This window comes from Balaenoptera borealis, assembly GCF_965194805.1.
Source record: "Balaenoptera borealis genome assembly, chromosome: 10".
NCBI classification, from domain to species: Eukaryota; Metazoa; Chordata; class Mammalia; order Artiodactyla; family Balaenopteridae; genus Balaenoptera; species Balaenoptera borealis.
Genome location: NC_138874.1, coordinates 110,971,229 through 110,997,719, shown reverse-complemented (window position 1 = coordinate 110,997,719; position 26,491 = coordinate 110,971,229). Strand labels below are relative to the sequence as shown.

The following is a 26,491-nucleotide window of genomic DNA, read 5'->3' as shown; positions in this document are numbered from 1 at the left end:
GAGATACAGATACAGACACATAGCGAGACTGAGCCAGAGATTGGAGTGATGTATCTACAAGCCAAGGATTGCCAGCAACCACCAGAAGCTGGAAGAGGCAAGGAAGGATCCTCCTCTAGAACCTTCAGAAAGAGCATGGCCCTGCCAATACCATGATTTCAGATTTCTGGCCTCCAGAACTGTGAGAGAGTATTTTCCTGATGGTTTTTTTGTGTGTGTTTTTTTAAATTTTTTTCTTTAAATTAATTTATTTATTAATTATGGCTGTGTTGGGTCTTCGTTTCTGTGCGAGGGCTTTCTCTAGTTGTGGCAAGCGGGGGCCACTCTTCATCGCGGTGCACGGGCCTCTCACTATCGCGGCCTCTCTTGTTGCGGAGCACAGGCTCCAGACGCGCAGGCTCAGCAATTGCGGCTCACGGGCCCAGCTGCTCCGTGGCATGTGGGATCTTCCCAGACCAGGGCTCGAACCCGTGTCCCCTGCATTGGCAGGCTGACTCTCAACCACTGCGCCACCAGGGAAGCCCTTTCCTGATGTTTTAAGCCACCCGGTTTGTGGTCCATCCCTGTCACACTTGCTCTTACATTTCCTGTCAATTTCTACTGAATGGGAAGCTCTGGATGGGTAAGAGAGGAAGTTATACTAACAGCCACCACTTAGTGACCTCCTATTATGAGCCAGGCTCTGAACCAGATGCTTCCACAATTTTTCTCATTGACTCCTGTCACTAACCCTATGAGCTAAGCACTCACTTATTCGTTCAACACATGTTTATAGGCCACCTACTACTGAGACTGTCTTAGCATGAGTTTCCCCAGAAGCAGAACCTCAGACAAGGTTTATTTGGGAGGCGCTCCCAGGAAGCAGGAGTGAGGGTGCAGGGAGTGGGAGTAGAGCAGCAGGAACTCAGTCGTCCTGGGAACCCTGAGCAGTGTGCAGAGCACGTTGCAGAATTCTCTGTCCACGGAGCTGGAGTTTGGAGCATTTGCCCCCTGCTCCGGCCCCCACTTATGACCGTCACTCGTGGAAATCCACCCTCACCCCACACACACTTCATTTCTCCTGACCTTCCAGGCTGTACCGCAGTGCAGGTGAAGGCAATTCTTGGTGTTGGAGAAGGCTCAGGGCAGAACACGGAAAGTTGTGCCGTGTGTGTGTGTGTGTGTGTGTGTGTGTGTGTGTGTGTGTACTGTCAGCGTAGGGGAGCCATGCTTGCACTCAACCATCCATTCAGCTCATCTGCTATTGAAATCAGAGGCAGGGGAATTCCCTGGCGGTCCAGTGGTTAGGACTCCATGCTTTCACTGCTGGGGGCCTGGGTTCAAGCCCTGGTCGGGGAACTGAGATCCTGCAAGCCGTGTGGCCGAAAAAAAGAAAAGAAATCAGAGGCAGGTCAGCTAGATTTGGGCGGGGGTGGGCAGGAGGGGGTGGGATCAGCTACATAATTTGCAGGACCCAGCACAAAATGAAAATAAAGGGTGCCTTGTTAAAAATTATTAAGAATTTGCAGAGAGCAGCCGCAGAGCATTAAACCAAGCACAGGGCCCTTCTAAGCCTAGGACCTGTGTAACTGCCCATTTTGCAGCCATGATGCTGGCCGCTGGTGGAGAGGGTGGTGGAGAGCCCAGCGGCATTTGCTCTAAGAGCTACTACGTCCCAGGCACCATGTTGAATGCTTCGCAGATGCAATAAGTGGTATTTATTTGTATCATGCCTTATATCAATCACATTAAATATTTCTCTTCAGTGGAAATGAATTTAGACAAATGCACATCCCTTCCCAGCTGAGGAGTCCCTAAGCCCACTAGGTCTACCACCTGCTAGCTGACAGCCTTGAACCCAAACCTGACAACTTCCAATTCATGTGCAAAGGAGTTTAGCCGAACCCTGAGCACTACAGATACATGTTGTTATGGTTTTCCTGATGACCATCTCTGACATCAGAACATCACAAATTTCTTGTTTAGCTGATATTTAATACAAACACAGCTTTTTCTTCCTTACCCAGTGTAACTCTGCCAGAATGTCACAAATATGTTATAATTTTTTTCCTGTCATCACGAAGACATTCATAGGAAATTTGAAAATGATTTATCAGGTCATTGGGCTTACCCTTTTATAGCTTTATGAACAGTAATTTCTGGGGGCCTCAGAGAGCTGCAGACCTGCCTGATCCAGGCAAATACTGAAGTTACTCTAACTGAGCAAGCTTCAAGTTCCAAAGAAGAGCAGGAAGATGGCTTAGTGTCTGCTCAGAGAGGCCGGCAGAGCTCATAACAACCAGATGGAGTCTGTGAACCTCAGGAGGATCCTGAGGATCCCTCAAAAAAATCTATTAAAAGACTTTTTGAACAATTGGGGAAATTTGAAAACGATCTGGGAATTAAACAGTGCTTCTCAAACTATCTGTGGTGAAGAACCAGTTGTTTGTTTGTTTGTTTTTTCGCTGTGCCACAGATGCTTTTGTAAAATATAATACAAGTGAATTTCTTTTTTTAAAATATTTTTTAAAAATTTATTTATGTATTCTTTTTGGCTGCTTTGGGTCTTCGCTGCTGCGCGTGGCTTTCTCTAGTTGCGGTGAGCTGGGGCTACTCTTCCTTGCGGTGCGCGGGCTTCTCATTGCGGTGGCTTCTCTTGTTGCGGAGCACGGGCACTAGGCATGCGGGCTTCAATAGTTGTGGCGCATGGGCTTAGTTGCTCCGCGGCATGTGGGATCTTCCCGGACCAGGGCACAAACCCGTGTCCCCTGCATTGGCAGGCGGATTCTTAACCACTGAGCCACCAGGGAAGCCCTAAAAGTGAATTTCTTGCAAAATAAAATTAAAATATACAAAAATGTAAGCCCAGATTTTTGATTATTAAACTTAAGAGATCTAAAATGACCCTGTCACATTACTGTGAAAGTTTCTAAAAGCTTGCTCTCACTTTTGGTATTTAGCTTGTTCCTGACCTGTAACAAGTAGTCTGCAGGTTGACCCCAGTGGGCTGACCACACACTGGACAGCACTGAACTGGCAGCCCTTGTATTGAGATATGGTTAATATTCATAGGTGTGATAAGATATTAGGGTTCTGTAGTAGAAGATCTTTCTTCTAGGGAGACACATGCTGAAGTATTTAGGGAGGAAACATCAGGATGTCTGCAGCTGACTCTCAAATGGTTCAAGAAAAAAAAGTATCTACGATAGAAAAAGAGAGCGAAAGCAAATGTGACAAAATGTGAACAAATTGTACTAATATTACAGGTGGTGGGCCTGTGGGTATTCATTGTACTAATTTTTTTTTTCTTAGCCATGCTGCAAGGCATGTGAGATCTTAGCTCCCTGACCAGGGATCAAACCCACGCCCCTTGCACTGGAAGTGCGAAGTCTTAACCACTGGACCACCAGGGAAGTCCCTCACTGTACTGTTTTTTTAAATTTTATTTATTTATTTATTTATTTATTTATTTTAATTTATTGGCTGCATCGGGTCTTTTGTTGCGTTGCATGGGCTTCTCTCTAGTTGCGGCGCGTGGGCCCCAGGGCACGTGGGCTCTGTAGATGTGGCACGTGGGCTCTGTAGTTGTGGCACACGGGCTTAGTTGCCCTGTGGCATGTGGGATCTTATTTCCCTGACGAGGGATCGAACCCACATCACCTGCATTGGAAGGCAGATTCTTTACCAGTGGACCACCAGGGAAGTCCCCTTCATTGTACTATTAAATCAACTTTTCTATAGATTTGAACAATCTTGAAATGAAAAGTTGGAGCCAGGGAGAAAAACTAGCAGACCACTGCTTTGTTTCTTCCTGGCACAAATTAAATGTGAGGGCAAGTCTCCAGAGATGCACAGACCTGGGGGCCAGATGCACTCACCTGTCCACATCCTGGTGAGCACTGGGCAGGCAGACAGCAGAGCCAGGGAGAGCCTGGGAGGCCCTCAGACCTGCAGTTTCATCCTGGGCTCCCCGGCCTGTCTGCTGAAAGGCTTTGGCAAGCGACCCTAATTTGCAGCCTCAGCATCCTCGTCTGGAATGCAAGGGCTGCCCTAGCTAACGTGAAATAATGATGCTTTCCTGGGACAAGTGAGTGCGCCCTGAATGGTGGGTAATGGCAAGCCTGGGCTCCCCTGGCCAGCTGACCTGATGAATATGGGCCTTATTTGTAGATTTTCAGGGATGCATGATTTTTTTTTTTTTTAAGTACAGAGTTCCCCAGGAAGGAGGAACTCACTGAAATCAGTTCCATTTTTAGGATATTTTGCAGGTGATGGAACTGCAGGCTGCATGACAAGCTTTAGACCCTAAACCCAGTTCTAGTTGGAGCTGAGTAATGCACCCTTTGATGATGGCACTCCTTTCCCTGCGTGCAACAATTCCAGGGGGCTGGCCACCCCCAGTCTCCATCCCCCCTTGGCCACTCCCAGCAGCTGCTTCACCATGCCCCACCGTGGACTGTGGGCTGAGTAACGTCAGTGGCCTGTATGACTCTGGTGTTGGTCATGATTGCTAACACGTCTGGAGGACTGCAGGTCACAGGCCTGCCCCGCTACAGGAAAACTAACATTAAAATGAACATTCCAAGGGTAGGTCCCCGGGCTGGACATGTGAGGAGGTGTCCTCATAAGAGGCCAGGGGACTTTTTAGACTCATGTTGACTCAGTTTGACTCCATGGGCCACTAATAGAGAATTCTAGACTTCCCCATCCTGTGTTCCACTGCACAAGGGTTGGGCATGTTTCATCTAGTATTTTAATCATTTTCCCGAAGTCATCGAAGTACAGTGAACTTGGAGGTTTGAAGAACCGCCCTGCACTCTAGGTCTGCCACTTGCTGGCTGAGGGACTCTTAAATAGGGCCAGCTGCTAATCTGTCAGGCCCAGTGCAAAATGAAGATGCAAGGTCCTTGTTCAAATTGTTCAGAATTTCAAGACAGCAACTGCAGAGCATGAAACCAAGCCCGGGGCCCTTCTGGGTGTGGGGCCTGTGTGACTACAGGTCTTGCAGCCCGTGGAGCTGGCTCTGCACCTAATCCTCCTTCATTGTCTCACAGACAACTGGGGGGTTTACTCCCTACCTCGAATTATGGTGAGGATTGAATGACCTAATAACTTGTGCCAGTGCGGTTTCCCTGTGATCCTCTCTCCTGGGAGGTAGGAACCAGCTCAGGTTAATCTTGTACCAAGGGTCCAGCCCAGACCAGGCACAGAGCAGGCCCTCCTTCAATGTTTGTTGAGTAGTAGTACCTCAATATGTTTGTTTATTTCCTCCGTATGTTACACTACAGATTCACTCACTTGCATGATCAGCACGCTTGTTTTTGTTTTCCTAGGACTGGAGTCACTGTTTTTCAAAGGATTCAGGCAGTGTGTGTGTGTGTATGTGTGTGTGTGTGTTTAACTAAAAACTAAAAGTGATGGGCTTAAACCCAAATGCCAATTAAATCCTGAAACTGAGAGCTTCAGCCACTTCGATTGGTACCCCTCACTGCATAGGGCGTGAGCATAGGAGTTTTAACACGTGTTTGAAAAAGGCCACAGCATCTGCAAAGGCAAAAATGTACTTGCTGATTAGAATTAATTACGAATCACATCATGATTGTATCATAGCCACAACGAGCACAGCTCTTGCACAGAATAGCGCGGCAAAATTCCCCCCTCCATTCAGGACAGCGACTGAGCACTGCAGATGCTGTGGTTCTGAAGTGAGCTGAACTCTGAGCGGCAGAGACGGGCGAGTGACAATACAGTCGAGTCCGACTCCCAGCAACTCTCGCCACACAGACCCTTGAAATACTCAAGTGCACACGACTGGTCCATTTTATTGCACAAAACAGTTACAATAAAAGAACCCACTATTATCTAGGGCCACTATCTTTTTTCTACAACCGTTGGTTCCTGGGTTCCTGGAAATGAAACAGGAGAGAGATAGGGAGGGGAGAAGTAAGGCCCTCAGTTAGAAGTCTTTGATTAAGGCAGGGCGGAAGCTGCCGCCCTGCAGCAGTGGGTCAGTCCTGGGGGCCTTTTATAGGCCCCGGGTTCCAGAGACATCAAAGCTGCTCTCAGGGAGGTACGAAGCGGGGAAGGAGTTATGCCTTCCTGTTGAAAGGCTGCTAAACGGGAGAAAATAAGTGCCTTTCAGACTCAGCACTTCACACTGCGGCTATGGATTCCATTTTTTCCACTACTTTTTAAAAAACTTTTTATTTTGAAATAATTCTTAAATGCACAGATAAGTGCATACAACCATTGCCCTGATTCACCAGTTTTTAACATGTGGCACATTCGCTTTATCTACATATTATTTTTTCTGAACTGTTTGTTGCATACATCATTTCCTTTTGCCCCTTAACTTTTTTTTTTTTTTACATCTTTATTGGAGTATAATTGCTTTACAATGTTGTGTTCGTTTCAGCTGTACAACGAAGTGAATCAGCTATATGTATACATATATCCCCTCCCTCTTGAGCCTCCCTCCCACCCCCCTTTACTTTTTTAAGTTATAAAAATAATATAACAGAATGAAGATAAACCTTTGAAGATAACCCCCAATCCTACCTCCCTAATACTATGTTCAATTAAAAATTACTTTATTCTCTTTGCCAGTTTACATACATGACTTTTGCACAGCTCGGATCTCTCTTTTTTTTAAAAATTAATTAATTAATTAATTTTTGGCTGCGTTGGGTCTTCGTTGCTGTGCGCGGGCTTTCTCTAGTTGTGGCGAACGGGGGCTACTCTTCGTCGTGGTGCTCGGGCTTCTCACTGCAAGTGGCTTCTCTTGTTGCAGAGCACGGGCTCTAGAGCGCACGGGCTTCAGTACTTGTGGCACGCAGGCTCAGGAGTTGTGACGCACGGGCTTAGTTGCTCCAAGGCATGTGGGATCTTCCCCGACCAGGGCTTGAACCCCTCTCCCCTGCACTGGCAGGCGGATTCTTAACCACTGAGCCACCAGGGAAGCCCCAGCTCAGATCTCTTTGAAATATATTCACGGAGTGATTCATTCATTCATCCAAGAAGTATTTAACCAAGCACCTCTTACAGTCCAGGCCCTACAAAGTGGATCAAACCGTCAGGTAATTTCGTGTTACAAAATGTGATAACTGCTATTGAGGGCAATTCGTGCAGTTCTGTCCAAAGAAAAAGTCCCTTGCCCCAAGTCAGGGATGTTGATAGCGTTGGGGCTTTTGTGGTATTTATTAATAGTTTCCCACCAACTTCCAAAAAAATATTTTAGGTGGTTAGATTAAAAACATATATACAACCCTACAGTTAATTAAAAAGTCAACATGGGAATCAGAAACTTCCTCCGACAGTTTCTCAGACCGGCTTCTCCAAATGCAGGAAGCGGTCCTATGTCATCAGCGCATCATCGTCAAGCAAGAAACATTTTATTGAGCTTCATTTTCCATCATATCTATCATGGAAAATACGATCAAACAACTGGTATTTTGCTGTCCAGATAGAAAACTGTTTTGAAAATATTTAATAGGCCTTCTCAACCAAGACAAACCAATCCTCTCTCGGAGCAAGTTCACAATCACTTTTCACAGAGGAAGGAAAAAGTTGCTTCCTGGAACCCGACAATAGCTGGTTGGCATCCTTGGACATAACCTTTGACTTTGAGCTTCCTATGAGCCAGGCAACAAGGAATCATGGTGGTTTACACTTTTTAATTATCTGTTAAAAAGCAAACCCTCAGATCTTCAGGAAAGATGCCATGTACGTATGTGTATATTTATAAACAGTACAGAGCAGAGATGACAGAAATTCCCATGCCCTGAGGGAGAGTCTGGACCAGCTCTTGTTGCCTGTCCCCTCCCCTCATGTGTGTAGAGGGGGGAGGTGGTGCTGAGCCAAGTGACTGGACTGGTGGCCCGTGGGAGGGGTGCTCCCGCCGCACTGTGTGACCTGGATGGAGCCCATGGCTTCTTGGTGGACACAGAAAGTACCTGAAAGCTAAGAGGTACAGTGCATCCATGGGGGAAGGTGGCCCTGTGGGAGGGGTTGGGGCGGGTCATGTGTGCTATGGAGGACAAGGCAGCATCTCAAAGGGTCAGCTGCGCCAGGCTTGGTCAGCAGGGAACAGCTGAGTCCACAGGAAAAATGTCCCTGCCCTGTCTGTGCTGAGAGCTATACACTTGCTCCCATACTGCAGCACTGGGGCTCCTCTGGGCCAGGCCCCTCCACTGGAGAGAGGACCCCTCCCCCCACAGCGTTGGGGGAAAATGCCCTTTATGCGAATCCCAAATTCGTGTACCCAGAAAGGAGAGAGGCTCCTTGAACAAGGGGAGAAATCACTCTGCTAAGGAGTTTGAACTTTAGGCGCCAAAGGAGACCTGTTAACCCAGAAGAAACAGAATCAAGCCAGAAGACACAAAGTTGCCTTTCACTGGCAACATCAAGCGGGACTGGAGGCTCCCAGGCAAGTAAATTGAGTTCCCAGAATAAAGGAAAAGCCTCTTCTTCTACAGTACATCCCAGGGCAGTGTGTACACTTCAAACTCCTCCCACTTCAGAAGCTTGATTAACAAGATTACCTGAACAAATGAAGTATTCTGGGTGATTGGATTCTTCTATTTAACCAAGATTATCAGGGAAAAAGTGACTACAGATCTTTTACAAGGCAAAAACAAAACCAAAAAAAACCCAAAAAGCAGTGTTAGATGCAACATTTTTGAACTCTTTATATTACTACTTCTTCCTTGATATGAAAGTAATATGTGGAACCCTTATTCTCAGTAACCATTTATTTTCTACTTTCATTATCACAGCTTTTGATTGTTGTTCTGAAATTGATCCTCAGGAGCCTTAAACTCCACCATGCCATACCCATCTTTGTTTTTATTTTTATTTTTATTTTTTAAATTTTATTTATTTATTTATTTATTTATGGCTGTGTTGGGTCTTCGTTTCTGTGCGAGGGCTTTCTCTAGTTGCAGCAAGTGGGGGCCACTCTTCATCGCGGTGCGCGGGCCTCTCATTATCGCGGCCTCTCTTGTTGCGGAGCACAGGCTCCAGACGCGCAGGCTCAGTAATTGTGGCTCACGGGCCTAGTTGCTCCGCGGCATGTGGGATCTTCCCAGACCAGGGCTCGAACCCGTGTGCCCTGCATTGGCAGGCAGATTCTCAACCACTGCGCCACCAGGGAAGACCCTGTTTTTATTTTTTTAACCAGTGTCTGACAGCACATTTATTTGGGGGGCTTTCCTTACTTTTTTCCTTTAAAGATTAGATTGAAGGCTTATTATTAAACAAACGAAGAAAGAAAAAACTTTCAAATAAGGAGAAGCTAAAAATACGGTTTAAAAATAACTAATTTTGCCTTTTCTGAATCTATACTAATAATGAAGATATGTGTACGTAAACAGAATCAGGCAGATAGGGGTCCAACCCCAGCTCCTCACTCACCAGCAGTGTGACCTTGGGGAAGTCACATGAAGTCTTTGAACCTCACTTTCTCTCATTTGTAAAACAGGGATAATACTAGCATCTCTCTTAAGCGGCTGCTATGAGGATTCAAGATGCATGTCAAGGGCTTAGCCCAGTGCCAGGCACCCTAGTGAGTCATGGACCAACATTTGTTGCTGCTATTATTATTTTTGTGACTCTTCTTTTTTGTGTCTTTCAAAATCCATGTTGGGACACCAGAAATTGAACCTGACCAGTTAAACAGGATTAGATGGGAAGAAGCATGGAGAGTACTGAAAAATGAGCATTTCAGTACTATATTCTATAAAGGTAACTGGCAGAGATAAAAATTAGTAAAAGGTATTTATTCTATAAATTATCTGAAATATATTTTAAAACAAAATGTTTTGTCTTTATCTTAATGTTTTTTTCCTTACTGAAAAATACCTTTAGGGACTTCCCTGGCTGTTCAGTGGTTAAGACTCCGTGCTCTGGTCAGGGAACTAACATCCCAGTTGCTGCACGACTCGGCCAAAAAAAACCCAAAAACCAACCAACAAACAAACAAACCCACCTTTATATATAGTAGTAAGTATAAACTAAGAGGTTTGTGAGACAAAAGCTACTTTGCAACATTTTTTTTTAATATTCATTTATTTATTTATTTGGCTGTGCCAGGTCTTAGTTGCGGCACTCGGGATCTTTAGTTGCAGTATGCGGGCTCTTTTAGTTGTGGCATGTGGGATCTAGTTCCCTGACCAGGGATCGAACCTGGGCCCCCTGCATTGGGAGCGCACAGTCTTAACCACTGGACCACCAGGGAAGTCCCCATTTCTTTTATATTGCAGTAAAATATGCATAAGATTTACCCTTTTTAGGTGTATGGTTCTGTGGCATTAAGCACATTCACAATTGTTGTGCAATCCATCACCATCATCCATTTCCAGAACTTTTTTCTTTTCTTTTTTTTTTTTTATTAATTAATTAATTTATTTATTTATTTATTTATGGCTGTGTTGGGTCTTCGTTTCTGTGCGAGGGCTTTCTCTAGTTGTGGCAAGCAGGGGCCACTCTTCATCGCGGTGCGCGGGCCTCTCACTATCGCGGCCTCTCCTGTTGCGGAGCACAGGCTCCAGACGCGCAGGCTCGGTAATTGTGGCTCACGGGCCTAGTTGCTCCGTGGCATGTGGGATCTTCCCAGACCAGGGCTCGAACCCGTGTACCCTGCATTGGCAGGCAGATTCTCAACCGCTGCACCACCAGGGAAGCCCCCAGAACTTTTTCATCACTCCAAACAGAAACTCTGTGCCCATTAAACAACTCCCCTTTTTCCCCTCCTCCCTGCCCTTAGTCATCTCTTTCATTTGTCTCCATGAATTTGCTTATTCTAGATACCTCATATGAGTGGAAACTTATATTTATCCTTTTGGTTCTGGGTTTTTTTCACTTAGCATAACGTCCTCAAGGTTTGTTCATGTTTAGCATGTGTTGGAATTTCTCCTTTTTAAAGGCTGTATAATATTCCATTGTGTGTATAGACCACATTTTGTTTATCCATTCATCCTTTGATGGATATTTGGGTTATTTCCACCTTTTGGCTGTTGTTATGAACATTGGTGTACAAATATTTGCTTGAGACTCTGCTTTCCATTATTCTGTGTATATACCTAGAACTGGAATTGATGGTTCATATAGTAAATTCTACATTACTTTTTGAGGAACTACCAAACTGTTTTCCACAGTGTCTGCACCAATTTATATTTATACCAGCAACGCACACGTTTTCTGATTTCTGACATCCTTACCAACCCTTATTCTTTTCTGTTTTTTGGTTTTTATTTTGTTTTGTTTTTTGATAATAGCCATCCCGATGGACATGATGTGGTATCTTTCTGTGGCATTGATTTACATTTCCCTAATAATTAGGGAAATCTCCTGTGCTTGTTGGTCATTTGTATATCTTCCTTTGAGAAATGTCTATTCAAGTCTTTGCTCATTTTAAAATGGAGTTTGAAATAACTCACATGTTGGGGGCAAAATATAGGGTACCAAGTTGAAATGAGAAATAATTTTTGGCTCCGAGGATGACTTTTTTTTTTTTTTAATAACATTCTCAAAACAAAGGACACAGTATTCTCTAAGGTCAAATTCATAATAGACATGAAAGTTGAACAAGTGATAAGAAAAGCCAGCTGACTTTCAGTGTTTTCTGGGTGAAAAGAGGGCCACTCAGAATCAAAGATCATCTGTGAAATAAGGAAGCAGAAAATCTTTATGGTTACCATAGCTTATGCCTAAGAAACATAGAAAAGCATATAATAGTACCTCAGTAGCCTGGGGGTGGGCGGGGTCAGGGTATAACCGAGAAGTATTTTAGGCGCCATGACTTTGAGGCAAAACTGCTGGGGAGAGGAGAGAGCTGGAGATGCGGGGTCGCCAGAAGACGGAGGTCACTGAGAGTGCGGGTCTGGCAGTTTTTCAACTGAACCGCAGAAGCCACTCGAGAGCCACTCAGCCGGCATGGCCGGGGCCTATTAGTGCCAAGTAGAAAACCAGCTTCGGACATTTTAGTAACCGAATTTTGTGAACTAGCGGGTGTTAAATGCCTAGTCCCGCGCTGCCATCACTTCTAGGAGGTCTTCAGTAGGGTTTTAAAATCTACTGTTGGATGATAAAGCGATCATCCGGAGTCAAGGGCCCCGCAAAGCCGGTCCCGCAGGCTGACCTGGGCGCACTTCAGCAAACGAGCAGTGCGCATTCCTTCCTGCTGTGAGCCGGCGTAGGAGTTTTTAAAATGTTAACAGACCGAGAGGCCTAGAGCAGCGCTCCTTGGGATGCAGAAAAGGGTTCAGAGATTCGGTGGTCCTTTCTCTGGCCCCCAGGCTCCAGCCTGTTTCCTCTGATTCACAGGGTGTGGTGCACTCCGGGTACGTGGGAGGCCAAACCCAGCGATTCGTCTCTGGGAATGGCAGTCCCCGCGGCCTGCAAAGACCGGACCTCACACCCCTCCCCACGCCTTTCCTGCTCAACACCTCAATCTAGTTCGTCACATCTCAATATGGTTTTTAAGCAGATCGAGACTAAGGGCTCGGTTCAGCCCACACAGGGGCCCTCGGAGGACGCGCGGCCGATCTCAGGGACGTGAGATGAGAGTTTGGGGGCTTCTGGGGAGCAGGGAGAAGAGCCCTCCCAGCCCGCAGCCGCTGGCTCCCTTCTGCAGACCGAGTTCCAACGCCGCGGGTCACGGGCATGGAAGTTAGTCTAGCTGCGGCCGGCGCTCCGCCTGGATTCCGGGTTTGGTGTCCAGACACTAACCTTGGGGCGTCGGAGCTGTGCGCAATTCCAGGTCCCCGACTCTGGGGGCCCCCCGGCCGCAGATCGCCTCCGTCCCGCGAGGCCCGGAGCTCCCACCCAAGGCAAGGCTTTAAAAATAGCCCCGACAAGATCCAGGCAAGAGGAAGGAACAATTTTTTTTTTTTTTTTAATGTGTAAAAAATGTTTTGCTTCTGGTAGGGAACACTACCGCTGCAAGTTCCAGCACATAGGGCTCCCTCCGCGCGCACCCACGGCCATCTCCGCCCCTCGGGCCAGGCGCGGGCACTGTCTCCCGGATCCGGATTTGGGGAGCGCAAGTGCCCCCTGTGGTCGGCCCGCGCCTGACCCCACGGGCCTGAGAAGACAGAAGTGGCCGGCGTAGGGGCCCGGGAGGAAGTTGGAGCCGCGGGGCCAGGAAGGGGGCAGGTCGGCGCCGCGGGCCTGGCGGGGGCCCCACTGAGCCAGGGCCACCCCGGGGCGCCGTGCCGAGGCCCGCGCGGGCTCGCGTCCCTCCACGTGGCCGGCCGCCCGGGGCCCCACGTGGAAGGGGCGGAGGAGGAAGGAGGGCGAAGGGAGGGCCGGATTCGCGGCCGCTGCAGATGGACCCCCAGCCCTGCCCGCGAGGCCCCAGCGCTTCGCTAGGGCCTCCCAGGCGGGGCCAGGCCGGGGAGTGCCCGCCGCGCCCGGCCCACTCGCCCGCCCGCCGCGCCTGTGTGCACTTTCGCGGAGCCACTAATCCCCCGAGAGAGGCGATTTGTAGTGAAGAGTATCTGTAGGGGGCGAGGCCGGCCCATGTGGGGTTGTGTCATTGGTTTGCAAAGAGAGACCCCGCCTTTGCCCAAAAAAAAAAAAAAAAAAAAAAAAAAAAAAGCGAGGAGTGAGCGAGCGGCGACCCTCACCTCGCCTCCCGCCTCGCTCCTGCGCAGCCGGCGGCCACCGGGAGACGCGGCCGCGCCGCTTCTTTCCCTTTCCTTTTCTCCGTTTTCCTCCTCCTTCGCCGGAGGAGAAAACAAATAAAGAAGAGCAAATAGCCGGGAGGCGCTCGGCTTCCAGGACGCTCCCTCCCCCGATCCAAGTTGGAATTAGCATCCTCTTGGGGGTGAGCGCGGCGCGGGGCGTGTGCGGGCCGGGGACCCCCAGCGCAGCCCCCTCCCTGCGGCCGGGCGCGGGGCCGGGACCAGGCTGGAGACGTTCGGGAGCCGGGTGGGCGGAGGAAGGGGGTGGGGTGGGTGGGGAAGTAGGAAGAGGCTCGGCGGCAAGGGGAGGAGGAGGAAGGGAAGGGGAGGGGTAGGGTGGGGAGCGGAGATAAGGGGAGGGGACGGGACGGGAGGGGAGGGAGGGGAGAGGGGAGGAGAGAGAGGGGAGGGAGGGGAGAGGAAGGGAGGGGAGAGGAGAGGAGAGAGGAGACGGGAGGGGAGACAGGGGAGGGAGGGGAGAGGAGGGAGGGGAGGGGAGGGAGGGGAGGGGAGGGGAGAGGAGGGAGGGGAGGGGAGGGAGGGGAGGGGAGAGGAGGGAGGGGAGGAGAGAGGGGAGGGGAGGGGAGGAGAGAGGGGAGGGGAGGGGAGGGGAGGGGAGAGGAGGGGAGGGAGAGGAGGGAGGGAGGGGAGGGAGAGGAGGGAGGGAGGGGAGGGAGAGGAGGGAGGGAGGGGAGGAGGGGAGGGAGGGGAGAGGAGGGAGGGGAGGGGAGGGGAGAGGAGGGAGGGGAGAGGAGGGAGGGGAGGGAGAGGAGGGAGGGGAGGGGAGAGGAGGGAGGGGAGGGGAGAGGAGGGAGGGGAGGGAGGGGAGGGGGAGAGATTAAGTTTTTGTGTGTGTGTGTCCTTGTGTGCGTGTGTCATTTTAAGGTGGCCCGGGAGCGGCCCAGAGGAACTGGCAGCGGCCGGAGGAGCGAGGGACGGAGCCGGGAGCCATGCCGCGCTGAGGGGGGGCCGCACAGCCGCCGCCACCGCCGCCACCGCCGCCGGGTGGGGTGGGAGGGGCGGGAGCCGCCGCCGCTGCTGCCGCCGCCTCCCGGGTGGGCGCCCTTCGCCGTGGACGCCGGCGGCCCGGGACGAGGTAAGGGGGGCCCCGGGGGAGGGCTGGGGCCGCCGCCGCCCCCGCCTCACCTGCGGCCGCGGGCCGGGGGCGCCGCGCCCGCGCCTCACTGCGCCACTCGGGGGGAGGAGGAGGAGGGCGAAGGACACCAAGCCGGCATCCGAGGACATCTTTGGTCTGCGTCCCCGGCCCGGTGTCCCCGCTCGGCGCTCGGGAGTGGGCGCCGGCCTAGGGTCCCTGCCTGCTGCCCTCCGCCGCCGATCGTGCCCGCTGGCCGCCGTTAGCGCCAGGATTTTTGTTGTTGTGATGAGAGTTGATGAATGCGAAGTAGGCGGTCACCTTCCTTCCCATCAGGATTGGCAAAAAAAAAAAAGAAACCCCGAGCACGGCGGCGTCCGGAGGGCAGCGGCGGCGGCGGCGTCTCGGCGACGGTTTCCTAGGCGCCCCCGGCTCCTGTTCCCGGAGGCCGGTGGGTGCGCGCGCGGGGGCCGCCCGCGACCCAGGCCGAGCGCGCGGCGCGCCGCGGGGACAATACGGCCGGATTCCCCGGAACCGGGAGTCCGAGCGCGTGGGGCCTTGCGCCTGCGGGGCGGGGGAGGGGAGCGGGGGTCCGCTGGGAAACCGGGGCGCGCGCGGCTCCGGGTCCCCAGGGAAGCGGCCCCTGCTGGCAGGGGATCCCGCGCGGCGCCCCGGGAGCGCAAGTGAAAGACGGGAAAGGATGCGAAGTGGAACCCTTTTGTTTTGCCGGCCCCGCATTGTTGGCTCCTCCGGGCAGTCGGGCCACATCTGCCGCCGCCGCCACCACTGCCGCGGCGGGCTCGGCCCGCCAAAGTCGCAGCGGGGCGGGGGCCCGGGGCGAGCCGGGCGGCGGGCGCGGGCGGGGGCCGAGCTGGCTGGGCATTTCCTCTGCCCGGCCGCGCTCCCGCCGGCACCACTTCCTCCTCACGCGCCGCCACCGCCGCCGCCGCCGCCGCCGCCGCGAACCCGGCCCGCCCGCCTCCCCCGCCCTGGCCGCACTTTTCGGGTGGGGCGAACCAAAAAGAAAAAGTTTCGCAGGAGGGGCTGGCGAGGGCGCGACCCGGGCGGCGGGGACTCGGCGCGGCGCAGAGGCAGCCGGGCGGCCGCTATCGCCTCTTCCTCCTTGTCCTCCGCGGCGCCGGACGGACCCGCGCGGCCGAGGGGAAGCGCCTTTCTTTCTCTACCTCGCGCTCTTCCCAACGACCCGGGGCAAGTTGGGCAGAGGCGCGCGGGTGCCGGGGCGTGCAGGGCCTTTCACCAGCCGGAGGCCCGCGGTGTGGCCGGTCGCCCGCAGCCCACGCAGCGCCCAGGTGCCGGGAGGCCGCGGGCCGGGGAGCTCTGCGCGGTCACCGCCGGCCACGGCGAGACACACACGCGCACACACTCCCTTCGGTGGCTCGCTTTCCGCCGCCGCGGATGGTCACGGACACTGAGTCTGCGTGTGCGCGCGAGTGTGTGTGGTGCGCCCAGCCCCCGAATACTTTTTCCGGAGGCGGCCCAAGCAGCAGTTGGCTCCAAGGGCACCCGGGTTTAGTATTTTACAAGGGAAAGGAGGAATTTTTCGTAGAAATCCCCGCTTGATCTGCGTCCTTGCGGTGCAGGCTGCTGGCAGTGGCCTGCGTAGTCATGCCGGGCTCACTTGCCCTATCCGGGGTGAACAGATCTTTATGGATTTTTCCCCCTTTTTTCTTTTTTAAAGACTAGAGATCGGGTTAAGTTCTTAGAGAGTCAGACGTGAGTGGCTTGAAGGGTAGACAAGAGAATTCTATTCTATAAATATGCATTGGGAGTTTAAAATGCTAAGTGCCTTATTTGCAATTCTGTTGGATATTGTAGAGACTGGTATATTTTTATCTGACATGGATAATTTGGAGGGGACGTTTATTTTGGTTAGTTTACTAAGTGATTCTGCCTCCCGACTTTGGCGAAATATATCAAACTCTGGTACTACTCTTTCAAAGAAGACACTCTTCTCTGCTAGCTAGGTGCTTGGGCTCAAAGGCAGTTAAAAATTTACCCCGTGTTCAGTACCTAAGACTGCTGTTCTGCCTCTAGGGTTCTCAAAGTAGAACTTTAGTTTTCATGTGCTTAGGAGAATTCCACTGTTTTGATTTTTTTTAAAATAAATTTTCTACATTTTGAAGTAATGGGACTTTAAAGCATCTTGTTTTCATAATCATTTGATTTCAAAGCATACTTCTTAAAGCAATTATAAAGCAATATTCAAAATGCTAATTAAACACTTTCAGTCAGAGCAGCTTTAATATAATATTGAAACAGGAGTTCTTTTCTCTTTTTTAAGTAAGAGGGACTGTATCCCAGAGTTGAAACACTAAATATCCTTTTGTCTAGCATCAGATCTCTGGGCTGCTCTGACACTCTCTGGTAAAAACCCCTAGTGCCCTTTCTACTGCCCCCCCCAAAGAAAAGTTAATGAGATGGTAGATTTCAAGCAAAAAAGCAGGCCCTCCTTCTTGCAAAATATGCTTCTAGTTGCCATTGAAGTTGGATGCTAGCTGTGAATGCACTTGCCTTTAATGAAACCAGTTTAATCGTTCACACTTGATCAAGTATAACAGGACCAAACAAAGGAAAGAAGCCAGCATATTTCTGTAGAGCATTGAGGGGTTTAGTGTTAAGTGTTGATGTTGGGTCGACCCCTCCCCCTACTCTGTCCCCAGTACAAGGGAGTGAGGGTTGAAGGCAAAGGGAATTTATGACACTGATTGGTTTTCTGTGCCCGAGGAGTAGGGGACCCCAGTTTGTCCCTGTAGAAAGCAGTTATTAGAGGGAATTTACAAATCTTGGGTTTGGAGCTTGTTTTGGACCTGACATGGTGCTTTTTGGTTTAATTCTTTTTCCTGTTTGGGAAGATAAAGCTAGGCGGTATGTTTTCTCCCTCCTTTCTGATTGTACATTAATAAAGCTAGGTGGAGGGCGCTCTGCGTAGCTCTGCAGATTTGAGCTCAGAGCCCTGTTATTTAGGATTTCACTTGGGATCTTTGAACATCCTGAACTGGGTGTTCTCCTGGGGGAGGGGCAGGGCAAATTGCCTTTTCTTAACTGTGGTTTAAACAACAACAACAGCAGCAAAAAAATCTCTTTGTCCCTAAAATGTATTCCTTTGCCAGGCTCGAATTGCAACTTATGTCTGGCACTTAGTCATTGACTGGGTGAAGAAATATTTGCAAAGTGTGTCTCTTTAAAGTTAAAAAAGTAAAAAAGTTTGGCTACTTAAAAACAAACACTACTAGCATTGTAAAAATACACCAGTGACATACTTTGTGAGATATTTTGGCCTTTTAAGACTCAGGGCACACCTGTTCCTGTGGAGTCGAGTTTGCTTTCCCTGGCATTGTTAATCTGGTCGTGTACACAAGACGAAACAGGAAAACTTGCTCTTCGTATAATTATTAACTAGCCATCAGTTACCCTTTCAGGGAATAATCAATAACTTTACTCTTGACTTGTAAAACTCCAGAAAGAAATCCTATTCATAAGCCCTGAAAGTGTTTTAATGAGAGACGAAGTGAAACAAACAGCCACAGCAACAACAAACAAAACTGCAAAATCAACCTGCAACTTTTTCAGTGTTCTGAGTAGCCAGCGACAAGGTAAATGAAGGATGAGTATGCAACATAGGTGCTGAGCAAGCACAGCGCTGGATTGGGAAAGGATATTATTGCTGGGAACTGTTAAAATGCTAAAGCAAAGAGAGTTCAGGATAACTCACACCGTTTGAAATCCTTGAGACTCAAAACCAAAAGGGCGGCCCCGCTGAGGTCTAGCACCAGAACGCCATTTGCCAACAATTCTCTTCCATCATGAATCATTTTTGAAGGCAAAGTTATCCCCTTTGCACTTAACACTTTCCCTAAATGGAAAAAATTTAAAGAGTTTACAGCAACAGCAGAATGGCCACCCCAGTTGTCATTTTTTACCACTGTCATTTTAATATAGAAGGGCTGTCATCATAACATATGTGAGTACAAGCCTGGGTCCCTCTGTTACTAATCTTTCTATCAGTGAAAAGCAGCAGCCCAAGTGTCTCATGTCCCTGATACAGGCCACAAATATATATATTCATATAGTACGTGATTGGGAAAGGAAATTTATCTTTTCAGCAGGGCACAACTCCTGTAATATTTCCACCACCTGGCTGGTAGTTCAATTACAGAGGGTGGAACACATTTCTGTAGTAATTTAAAAATGGGAGTGCAGTTTGCTTGGCCCTTCAAATAGAAGTTCTTGTACTTAACACCGTGTATTGAAATATCGGGGTGTCTTATTCCCCAAGAATGTTCCTGCATTTCACTAGCTAAGGAATGCTTGTGTGGACTTCCACTACTGCAGACTTTTAGTAGGCACATGAAAATGCTGGAATGGATCTGCTCTCAGAGGCTATACTGCCTGGGCAGTATCAGTTTTCTCCCTTACAGCTGGTAAGCATGTCCTAATTTACACTCCTACGGTTAAAGTTACAGCATCCTGGGAAAGAAGGAAAAATGCAAATCTTCCCCCCCCAATCAATCTTTTGAAGTTAATTTTTATTCAAGTCTGTGTTTGATGGAATATGTATCAAAAACTTATGAAAGGGTATTTTTTTTTCTTTTTTTTTTTTAAACACACCTATCTCTGGGTTTGGAAAATTACATTTAATAATTGCTAAAAACTTCAGAACCATTCTTAAGGTGTTCAGTGTTTCTTTTGATCATGATTTAATGGATAGTATCCAAAAGCCATCAGTGTGACTCTAATGATCTTCACAAATTAATGTTTGGGCTTCATCTGTAGTTTGCTTTTAGCCATCATTATTAGTATTTCAAGCCTAAATTATGGCTGCACTTGGGCCTTCAGGACTGCACCAGTGAAAAGGGCTTTGCACATTGTGCAAAAAAAAAAAAAAAAAAAAAATGGGATTCACAAATGAATACAGAATGTACAATAGGGAGCAAGCCAGGCCATTGTTTGTGTGGAATGTTGACTATGGGAGCCAAGGGGCAGTTTCGCCTTCATTCTTCTAACTGCTCGAGAACACAGAAACTTCAGGAGCTGCAGACAGGATGGGAACCAGAGTCACAATCATCTGTCTTTGCCTGGCATGGAAATTGGGGTCGCCGGCCTGCTCCCTTTCCAGACTTTTTCTTAGAAGGTGGTCTTTTCTGGACTGCTGGGGAACTCTGTGTGCTTCTTCTTCTCAGTGATCTGCTTTTTGGAGGAAAGATTCTAAAAGCAGATAGTAGGGTTCTTCTAAGAAAGTGTAAACGAAGCAGACTTTTTCCCCCCCTGAAATGCAATTTTCAGAAATCACGTTCAACGCTTACCAGAAACTGAGGCATCTGAAGTCATAGGAAGCAGTTGTGTTTATTTTTATTATTCTCCTCACATTAGTTTTTAGTCTGTTTGTGGTGTTAGGGAAAGTGCGGCTAAAACGAGTATTTGTTGGATTTTCGTATTTTGTTGCACAGGTGCTGCCATTTCTGAAAATGCTCCTCTGTATTGCATCTTCCTCCTCCATTCACAAAGCTTCCTGCTTCCACAGGGGAGCTGAGGTTCCAAAGTGGAGCCAAAACTCTATTGCTAAAGGGGCAGGCGCTCGTGTTAACTTTCTTTTTTGCCTCTCCTGGAAGTGGGATCAGTGTAGCCCTGGCCCACTGTTGGGGGCTGATGCCCCTTCTGCCTGGAACTTTGGGGGCCAGTTGATGTTTCCATCTGTATCTAGCCTAGTTCCTCCTTGAGTGAATGTTTTAGAAATGATCTGCTTTAACTGTTTCTGTAACGAAATTTAACAGATGGTTGCCTAGGGGTGGCTTAATATTCACAAAAATTGTGATAAAATGGTTGGGTTCTTTCTTATTCCAGGAGCAAATGATGCTTTTGCTTTTATGGAGAATTGTGACTTCTATCCTGGGTAATAACAGAGCCTGCATTCTCCCCAGGATCAGATGGTGTTTAGGGGATGTTAATCCCGAATAGCTGTTGTTGCCTGAACTTGGTGGGCAGCCTCACCTTTGGTTGGTGTTCACTGAGAGTCCAGAAATGTCCCGGGGTAGGGGGGAAGGCAGTGCTTTTCCACAAAACGGTGTGGTTCTTAAAATTCATCCTGCTTGTGAGATGAAAACACAAAGAAAACCTTCCTTTACACTGTTGCTTTTTCTCCCTCTCGAAAGTGCTCAGAAACCTGCTTTTTGCATTAAAATAAATCTTTAATTATGACTTGAAAGACACTATTAACTGGCTTGAAGCTTGGTTGGAAGTAGTGGCAACGTTTCTGTGTCTCATCCCAGCCCAGGTTGTGGCAGAAACTTGGAAGGGTCTTTTTAAGGAATTCGTCACATGGATGATGTGTGGGTCTTTTTCTGCAGCGCTGGGGCTGGCCAAGGGGTTGTAAACTCGCTGCTGCGCTCCAGCCATGCCTGAAATCTGGCTTCCAGCACAGGACAAACAAAAACTTCATTATGGAGTCATGGAATCCCAGGAAGTTTCTTTGGAAGGAACTGTAGACTGAGATTATAGAGGTCAGCTCCTCTGGCCTGATGGGATTGTCCCCCCCTACCCCCCAACCCCCTGCCCCAGGTATATGGCAATTTAAAAAGCCTCAAGGCTAGCTGTTGAGGCTAGCAAAGAATCACTTGTTAGGTGAAAATGACCTGAATCCAACCTGGAAGTGATAGTGTTGTAGCTGCCCCAGGTGTGTGAGTGTGTGTGTGGTAGGAGGAGCAGCTGGTGAAGTTCCTTTGCTGTAGGGGGTGGAGGCCAGGAAACGGTTTGTGCACCTTTCCTGCTGAATGCACTCTGGCTGGGACTTTATTCTTTTGCTGATGGATGTCTTTAGTGCGGTGGGTCTAGAAGTGCAAATAAAGTTTCTGCTGGTTCAGGCCCGGGTGGGTCTGGGGAAGGGGGGGTAGGGGTCCTGCCTGCACATCCTCTTGGATGGTGGGGAGCCCATAGGGTGTTGCAGCTTCCGGGCCTGCCCACCTGGACTGCAGCCGGAGCCCGCAGCGAGCCGGGAGGGCTCTCAGGAGCTCTGAAAACCCTGTCCAAGAATGGTTGAGGGGACTGGAGTGGAGCGGCCTTGCCTGGTCACGTGGGCTTGCTTTGCTGGGAGGGACGGGGTGCTGGTGACACCACGGAGGCCTTGCTGTTGGAGCTGCCAGGCCAGATGGCCTGCGTGGGCTCCTAGCACTGGCTGAGTTTGACTGACCGCTGGGCCCGGGGTGGTAGGGCAGAGCTTTCCGAACAGCAGAGACCCCGATGGTGGCCCACACTTGGGGGCACCTGCCTGCTGAGCTGAGGGGTGGGAATGCTGCGTTTTCTTCCCAGGGGGTGTGACAAATATTTTAAAAGTTTCTTTCCGGCTCTTCTTCAGACGTTGAAGTGTGGGCTGCATTGCTGGCTGATGCCTCCAGCTGCCACTGCAGGCCTGGATGGAGCAGGAGGTCCGGTGCGGCTGCCACGGTTTCTACCCATAGTCCTTAGTGTCTCAGGAGGACACAGAGATGTTCCAGAATCTTTTTTTCTCGGTGCTTTCTGCTTACGGGCTAGAAGTCACTCCAGGAGGGCAATCAATAAAGAGTATATTTTGCTGTACAGATATCAGTGTGCACATATAAGTGCCTATAAGTAAAGTCTCAGAATGTTTTTGATCTTAAAAACATTTCACAGTCATTAATCTTCACGATGCTCCTGCCGGCTAGGTAAATAGAGCAATTCCTATTTTATGCGAGGATGAAACATTGAATTGCCTCCCCCGAGTCATAAAGAAGCTGGTCTCCGCCTCCTGTTTCTGTAGCTCGAGTTCGGGGGCCTCGGGCGCCGGGAACCCCAGCGTTCCGCCCAGACTGACCGCAGGGCGACTTCCGGGCTCCTGCACGACCTTCTGCTGCGGGGAGGGCAAAGTTGGGCCTGGGTGAAGGCCAACCGCCCTACCTGGCTGCCCTCTACCTGAGGGGGCGTGGTCTGCGGCTGCACTACCCCGAATGCGCCCCGTCAGCCGGGGTGCTGGGCCTTGCTATAAGGACGGCTCTCCTGGCGTCTGGGGTTCCGGGATTCTAGGACCCCAGGCCCGAAGGTGAGGTCCCCCTGATCCCCTGGGCCCCGCGGACCTGGCAGCTCCGCTCCTCCCCTCCAGGCTGGCTCACCTGGCGGCCCCGCCCCCGAAGGCCGCCTACCTGGCGGCCCCGCCCGCCTTTTCCTTCCCCTGCCCCCCGGCTGGACCCCGCAGGCTCGCGTGTTTATCCCGCCACCCCATCCCCCGCGCTGTACCCGACTCCGCCGGAAGCGCCCCTCCCCTCGCGCTTTGCCCTTTCACTTGTAAATAGGGAGCTGCTTCCCGCCGCTGGGAATTTGTCGAGAGGTGATAGAAATGGCCCTTACCCCCACCAGTGCCCACTTCCTCCTTCCTCCCGCAGCCCATTGTGCGGGGTCCCGCCCCTCGCCGCCGCCCACCCGCGGGCTCGCCCGTGCCCCTCCCAGTCCCCCCGGCCGGGACGTGGAAGGAGCCCCGAGAGGACGCAGGACACCGAGGTGGGTCCCGAACCCGCGGCGAGGCTCGGAGCAGAACCAGGTACCTGGCTGGACCGTGCCCGAGCCACCCCAGCGATCGCGGGCTCCGGAGGTCTGAAATCTGAGTCGTGTTGTCCCTGTCTGTACAGCCCACTCCCAGCGGACAGGGAGGTTCGATGGTGGCAGAGATGCGACAAGCGGTAAACGGCCCCATCGCTGGGACTTGGCCGGCTTGGCATCCCGTCCCGGGGGCGGTGTTGAGGCCGCGGTTTCTGCCGCAGCCTTCCAATCTGGCTCTTTTACTTGTACCAATAGCGCGGTGGTAGTTCCGAGGGCTACCCCGTCCTCCCTCAGAATCTACATCCTTCTCACACTGCAGCACTTCTCCCGGCGTGGGGCTTGATGAGCCATGTGACTAGAGGTTGCAGGGGCAGTAAGTGTAGAGCCAGGATGAAACGGGGCTTTTCCACCCTGCACCCCTCTCATCCTCGGTGGAGGAATTTCTGTGTGTTCGGCTCTTTCTATCCTTGCAAACTTAAATTTGATACTCAAGAAGTCCATGCAGACCATTTAAGTAGTTCTTTTATTTTTGTGAAGGTAACACTATAACTACCCTTGATTGATCCTTTACTTAGAATCTTTGTCACTTTCACTGGTCGCTTGGCCTGTGTTGCGTTTGACCTTTACAACAAGGTGGGTGAGGTGTCAGGCCCAGGGGACACTTGGGTGACTTGTCCATCGCCCTCCCTGCCCTCCAAGTGGCAGAGCTGGGATTTGAACAGGCTCTTGGAAGTGAGGACTGGGCAGGATTCCCTGGTGAAGGAGCCGCTCTTCCCGCCGCCCTGAGAGCAGAGGGGAGGTGAGGGTTCAGGCTTGCCCTGAATCAGGCATGTTCTCCCCAGGATTCAGATGGTTTCTCAGAAACAATTATCTTTCTCAGGCCCAGAGTTGCTTTCTAGATCACATGGGACTGTGAGAAGTCTGGCTTGTTTTAATTTCCTTCTTTGATTAGTGGTCTTTTGTTGGGATCTCACAATCTAATGCTAAGGAAGGATTTCTAGATAGTTTCCTGGACCAGGCCTGTTTTAAATTCACTACACTTTCTGAGTTAATGAACAGCATGGCTCCTGATCTGAAGCCGGAGGCAGGCTCAGGAGATGGGGGGCCCCATTGGGTGCACAGGGAGAATTCTGCCTCTGGACCACAGACTGACTGTCCCGGCAAAGACGAGACACCGGAAGGACCTCAAGGGCTAGGCACAGTGCTATTGATCGGCCTCTTTGAGGTAGAAGTGATAGTCATTGTTTCACCAATCAAGAAACAGCGTGGGGGGGGGCGGGGGGTTGGAGTTCAGCAACTAAGGGAGCCAGAAGTCAATTCCACCTGGCTCTGGTTTCTCTGTAATTGATTGAGGCTTTTGGCTTTTGATTGGGACTTGAGTACATTTGGGGATGGCTTTGCTATGCTCACCAAATCAGACCCCTCTGTCCTCCTGATCTCATTTCCTCCCTTGCCTCTATCTGGGTGTCTCTGATGTGCACATCCCCCCCACCCCACCCCCAGCAAGCACACACATACACACACATGCCCTGAGATGATGTGGCTAGCTTTCACAGTGTTTAGGTTTTTTTGTTTTGTGTTTGTTTTTTCTGGTAAAATTGGGTTTAGTAGCCAGGTGCTCGACAAGCCTGTGGTCTGGATGAGTGACCTCAGTGGGAGTCTTCTCAAGTGAGCCCCCTCCGTCCTAGCATGTGCCCTCACTTGGGGGAGGGGCTGGAGGTGGATGGGGCGCTCCCCTCCCTCACTCCGGCTGCTTCTCACTTTCCAGCTGGATTCATTATGCACATCTTACAGTGGGAGTTGGTTCCTGTGTTCAACATGGGGGAATTTGGGAAAAGAGACAGGGAAGATGGTGAGGATTTCACCTAATTGGAATAGTCTGTTTGCACCACTCCTGTAAAAACTGGCGAGAAACTTGATTCTGCTGGGTAAACCTCCTTTGGGTTGCGGCCCTGCATTTGTGTTGGCCTTGGAAAGGAATTTGAATTAATACTCCCGAACAAAAGGAACAGCTTTCTTTTCAAAGAGGCTATCAGAGAATTGAAAGGGAATGGCACAAAGTTGGGTGTGTCCTGAAATCTGGAGACCGGCCCTGCCTGGGTGATTAACTCACCTGAAAGGCACCCGGAGCAGGTGATGTGGGAGCTCTCCGACTGACCTTGGCTTCCTTTAGGGTAAGGTCCCCGCAAGGTGGAGATTTTCCTGAAAAACAGGCTTTCCTTTAATTACAAGATTATCCTCCTGTCCTACCATGCTTCTCTTCCTTTCGTGAACACGTGTGTGCTTGCAGACACGTGTGTGCTTGGGAAATAAATCCCTGAAGTCTTTGCTGGTGCTCCAAGGCTCCAGTGGGCCTGGGGGGGGGGGGACACTGCAGACTCCCTCTCCCAGCCTTTGGGTTCTGCCCTGTTTCCTGGAGGTTGAGGGCAGCGCGGGGTGCGGGGTCGGGGTCGGGGGCTTTTGACCAATTAGTCCGGTCCAGCTTGGGTCATGATTATATTCTGCCTATTTTAAGTCCCCCTGCAGTTTTCACACGGGGTCTCCATTCTGCTTCACTTCCCATGGGAAAGGGTGGTGCATGGCGGGTGCAGGCACGCCAGGATTAGCCCTGGGCCAGCTCGTGCCTCTCAGGCCTCAGCAGTGCTCGTTGGGACCCGAGAAGGAGAAGCTGCTGCTTCCATGGGGGCCTTTCTGCCTGGAGGGTGGATGTGGCCGGGTCTGAAGGCATTTAAGTACAGGAATGTTCTCATGGCCCTTATGGTTTTGTTAGCCTTGGCCAGCCGAGAGCCAGGATTTGTGGGTGGTCCCAGAACCTTTTCTGGGTCTGCAGGTGTGTATCCCTGTCCTCTTCCGGGTTTAGGGATCCCTGGCTCTGCAGAAACGCCCCTGGGCTTGGCATCCCGAGTTCCTCCAGAAGGACACGGGGGAAATCTGATAGGTTTCCCCCACATGCCCTGTTGGTGCCGCGGTGAGTACACCAGGTTTCCCGAGACCCTATTTTTCTCGGCCTTGGCCTTGTGCAGAGTTCTGTTTATTCTCCCTGTTCCTCCAAGGTGCTTGCTGCTTTTCGCTCAGGGCTGAGGATTTTTTTTTTTTTCCCACACACAAACATCCTTTCTTCTCGTTTCTCAACTAAGCCTGGGATTAAGAATGTGGCTTCATCTGACAAAAG

General features: G+C 50.5%; 3 protein-coding genes across 10 annotated transcripts in view; 2 read left to right on the top strand and 1 right to left on the bottom strand.

The window, feature by feature from the left end:
- Window positions 1–10,667: 10,667 nt before the first annotated feature.
- LOC309635757 (uncharacterized protein) lies at window positions 10,668–15,203 on the bottom strand. Its single transcript, XM_082407378.1, has 4 exons — window positions 14,808–15,203; window positions 13,605–13,697; window positions 12,706–12,812; window positions 10,668–11,636 (listed from the first exon to the last, which is right to left on the bottom strand). Exons 1-4 carry the CDS (start codon window positions 14,904–14,906, stop codon window positions 11,633–11,635), a joined length of 303 nt encoding a protein of 100 aa, XP_082263504.1. The 5' UTR covers window positions 14,907–15,203; the 3' UTR covers window positions 10,668–11,632.
- Window positions 13,529–26,491, top strand: part of CTBP2 (C-terminal binding protein 2) — a 165,043-nt gene continuing 152,080 nt past the window's right edge. For 5 of the 8 annotated variants that reach the window (XM_082407344.1, XM_082407341.1, XM_082407339.1 and 2 more), the window contains exon 1: window positions 14,618–14,757. The gene's annotated coding sequence lies outside the window, so the exon portion shown is untranslated. Of the gene's footprint in view, window positions 13,805–14,502; window positions 14,758–26,491 lie in introns of those variants that run through there. The other 3 variants (XM_082407345.1, XM_082407346.1, XM_082407340.1) reach the window with 3 other exon arrangements.
- Window positions 15,043–22,409, top strand: LOC309635627 (uncharacterized protein; the record flags this gene model as incomplete). Its single annotated transcript, XM_082407116.1, has 3 exons — window positions 15,043–15,063; window positions 15,177–18,368; window positions 22,124–22,409. The coding sequence occupies 2 exons, from the start codon at window positions 15,043–15,045 to the stop codon at window positions 16,185–16,187; spliced, it is 1,032 nt and encodes a 343-aa protein (XP_082263242.1). The 3' UTR covers window positions 16,188–18,368; window positions 22,124–22,409.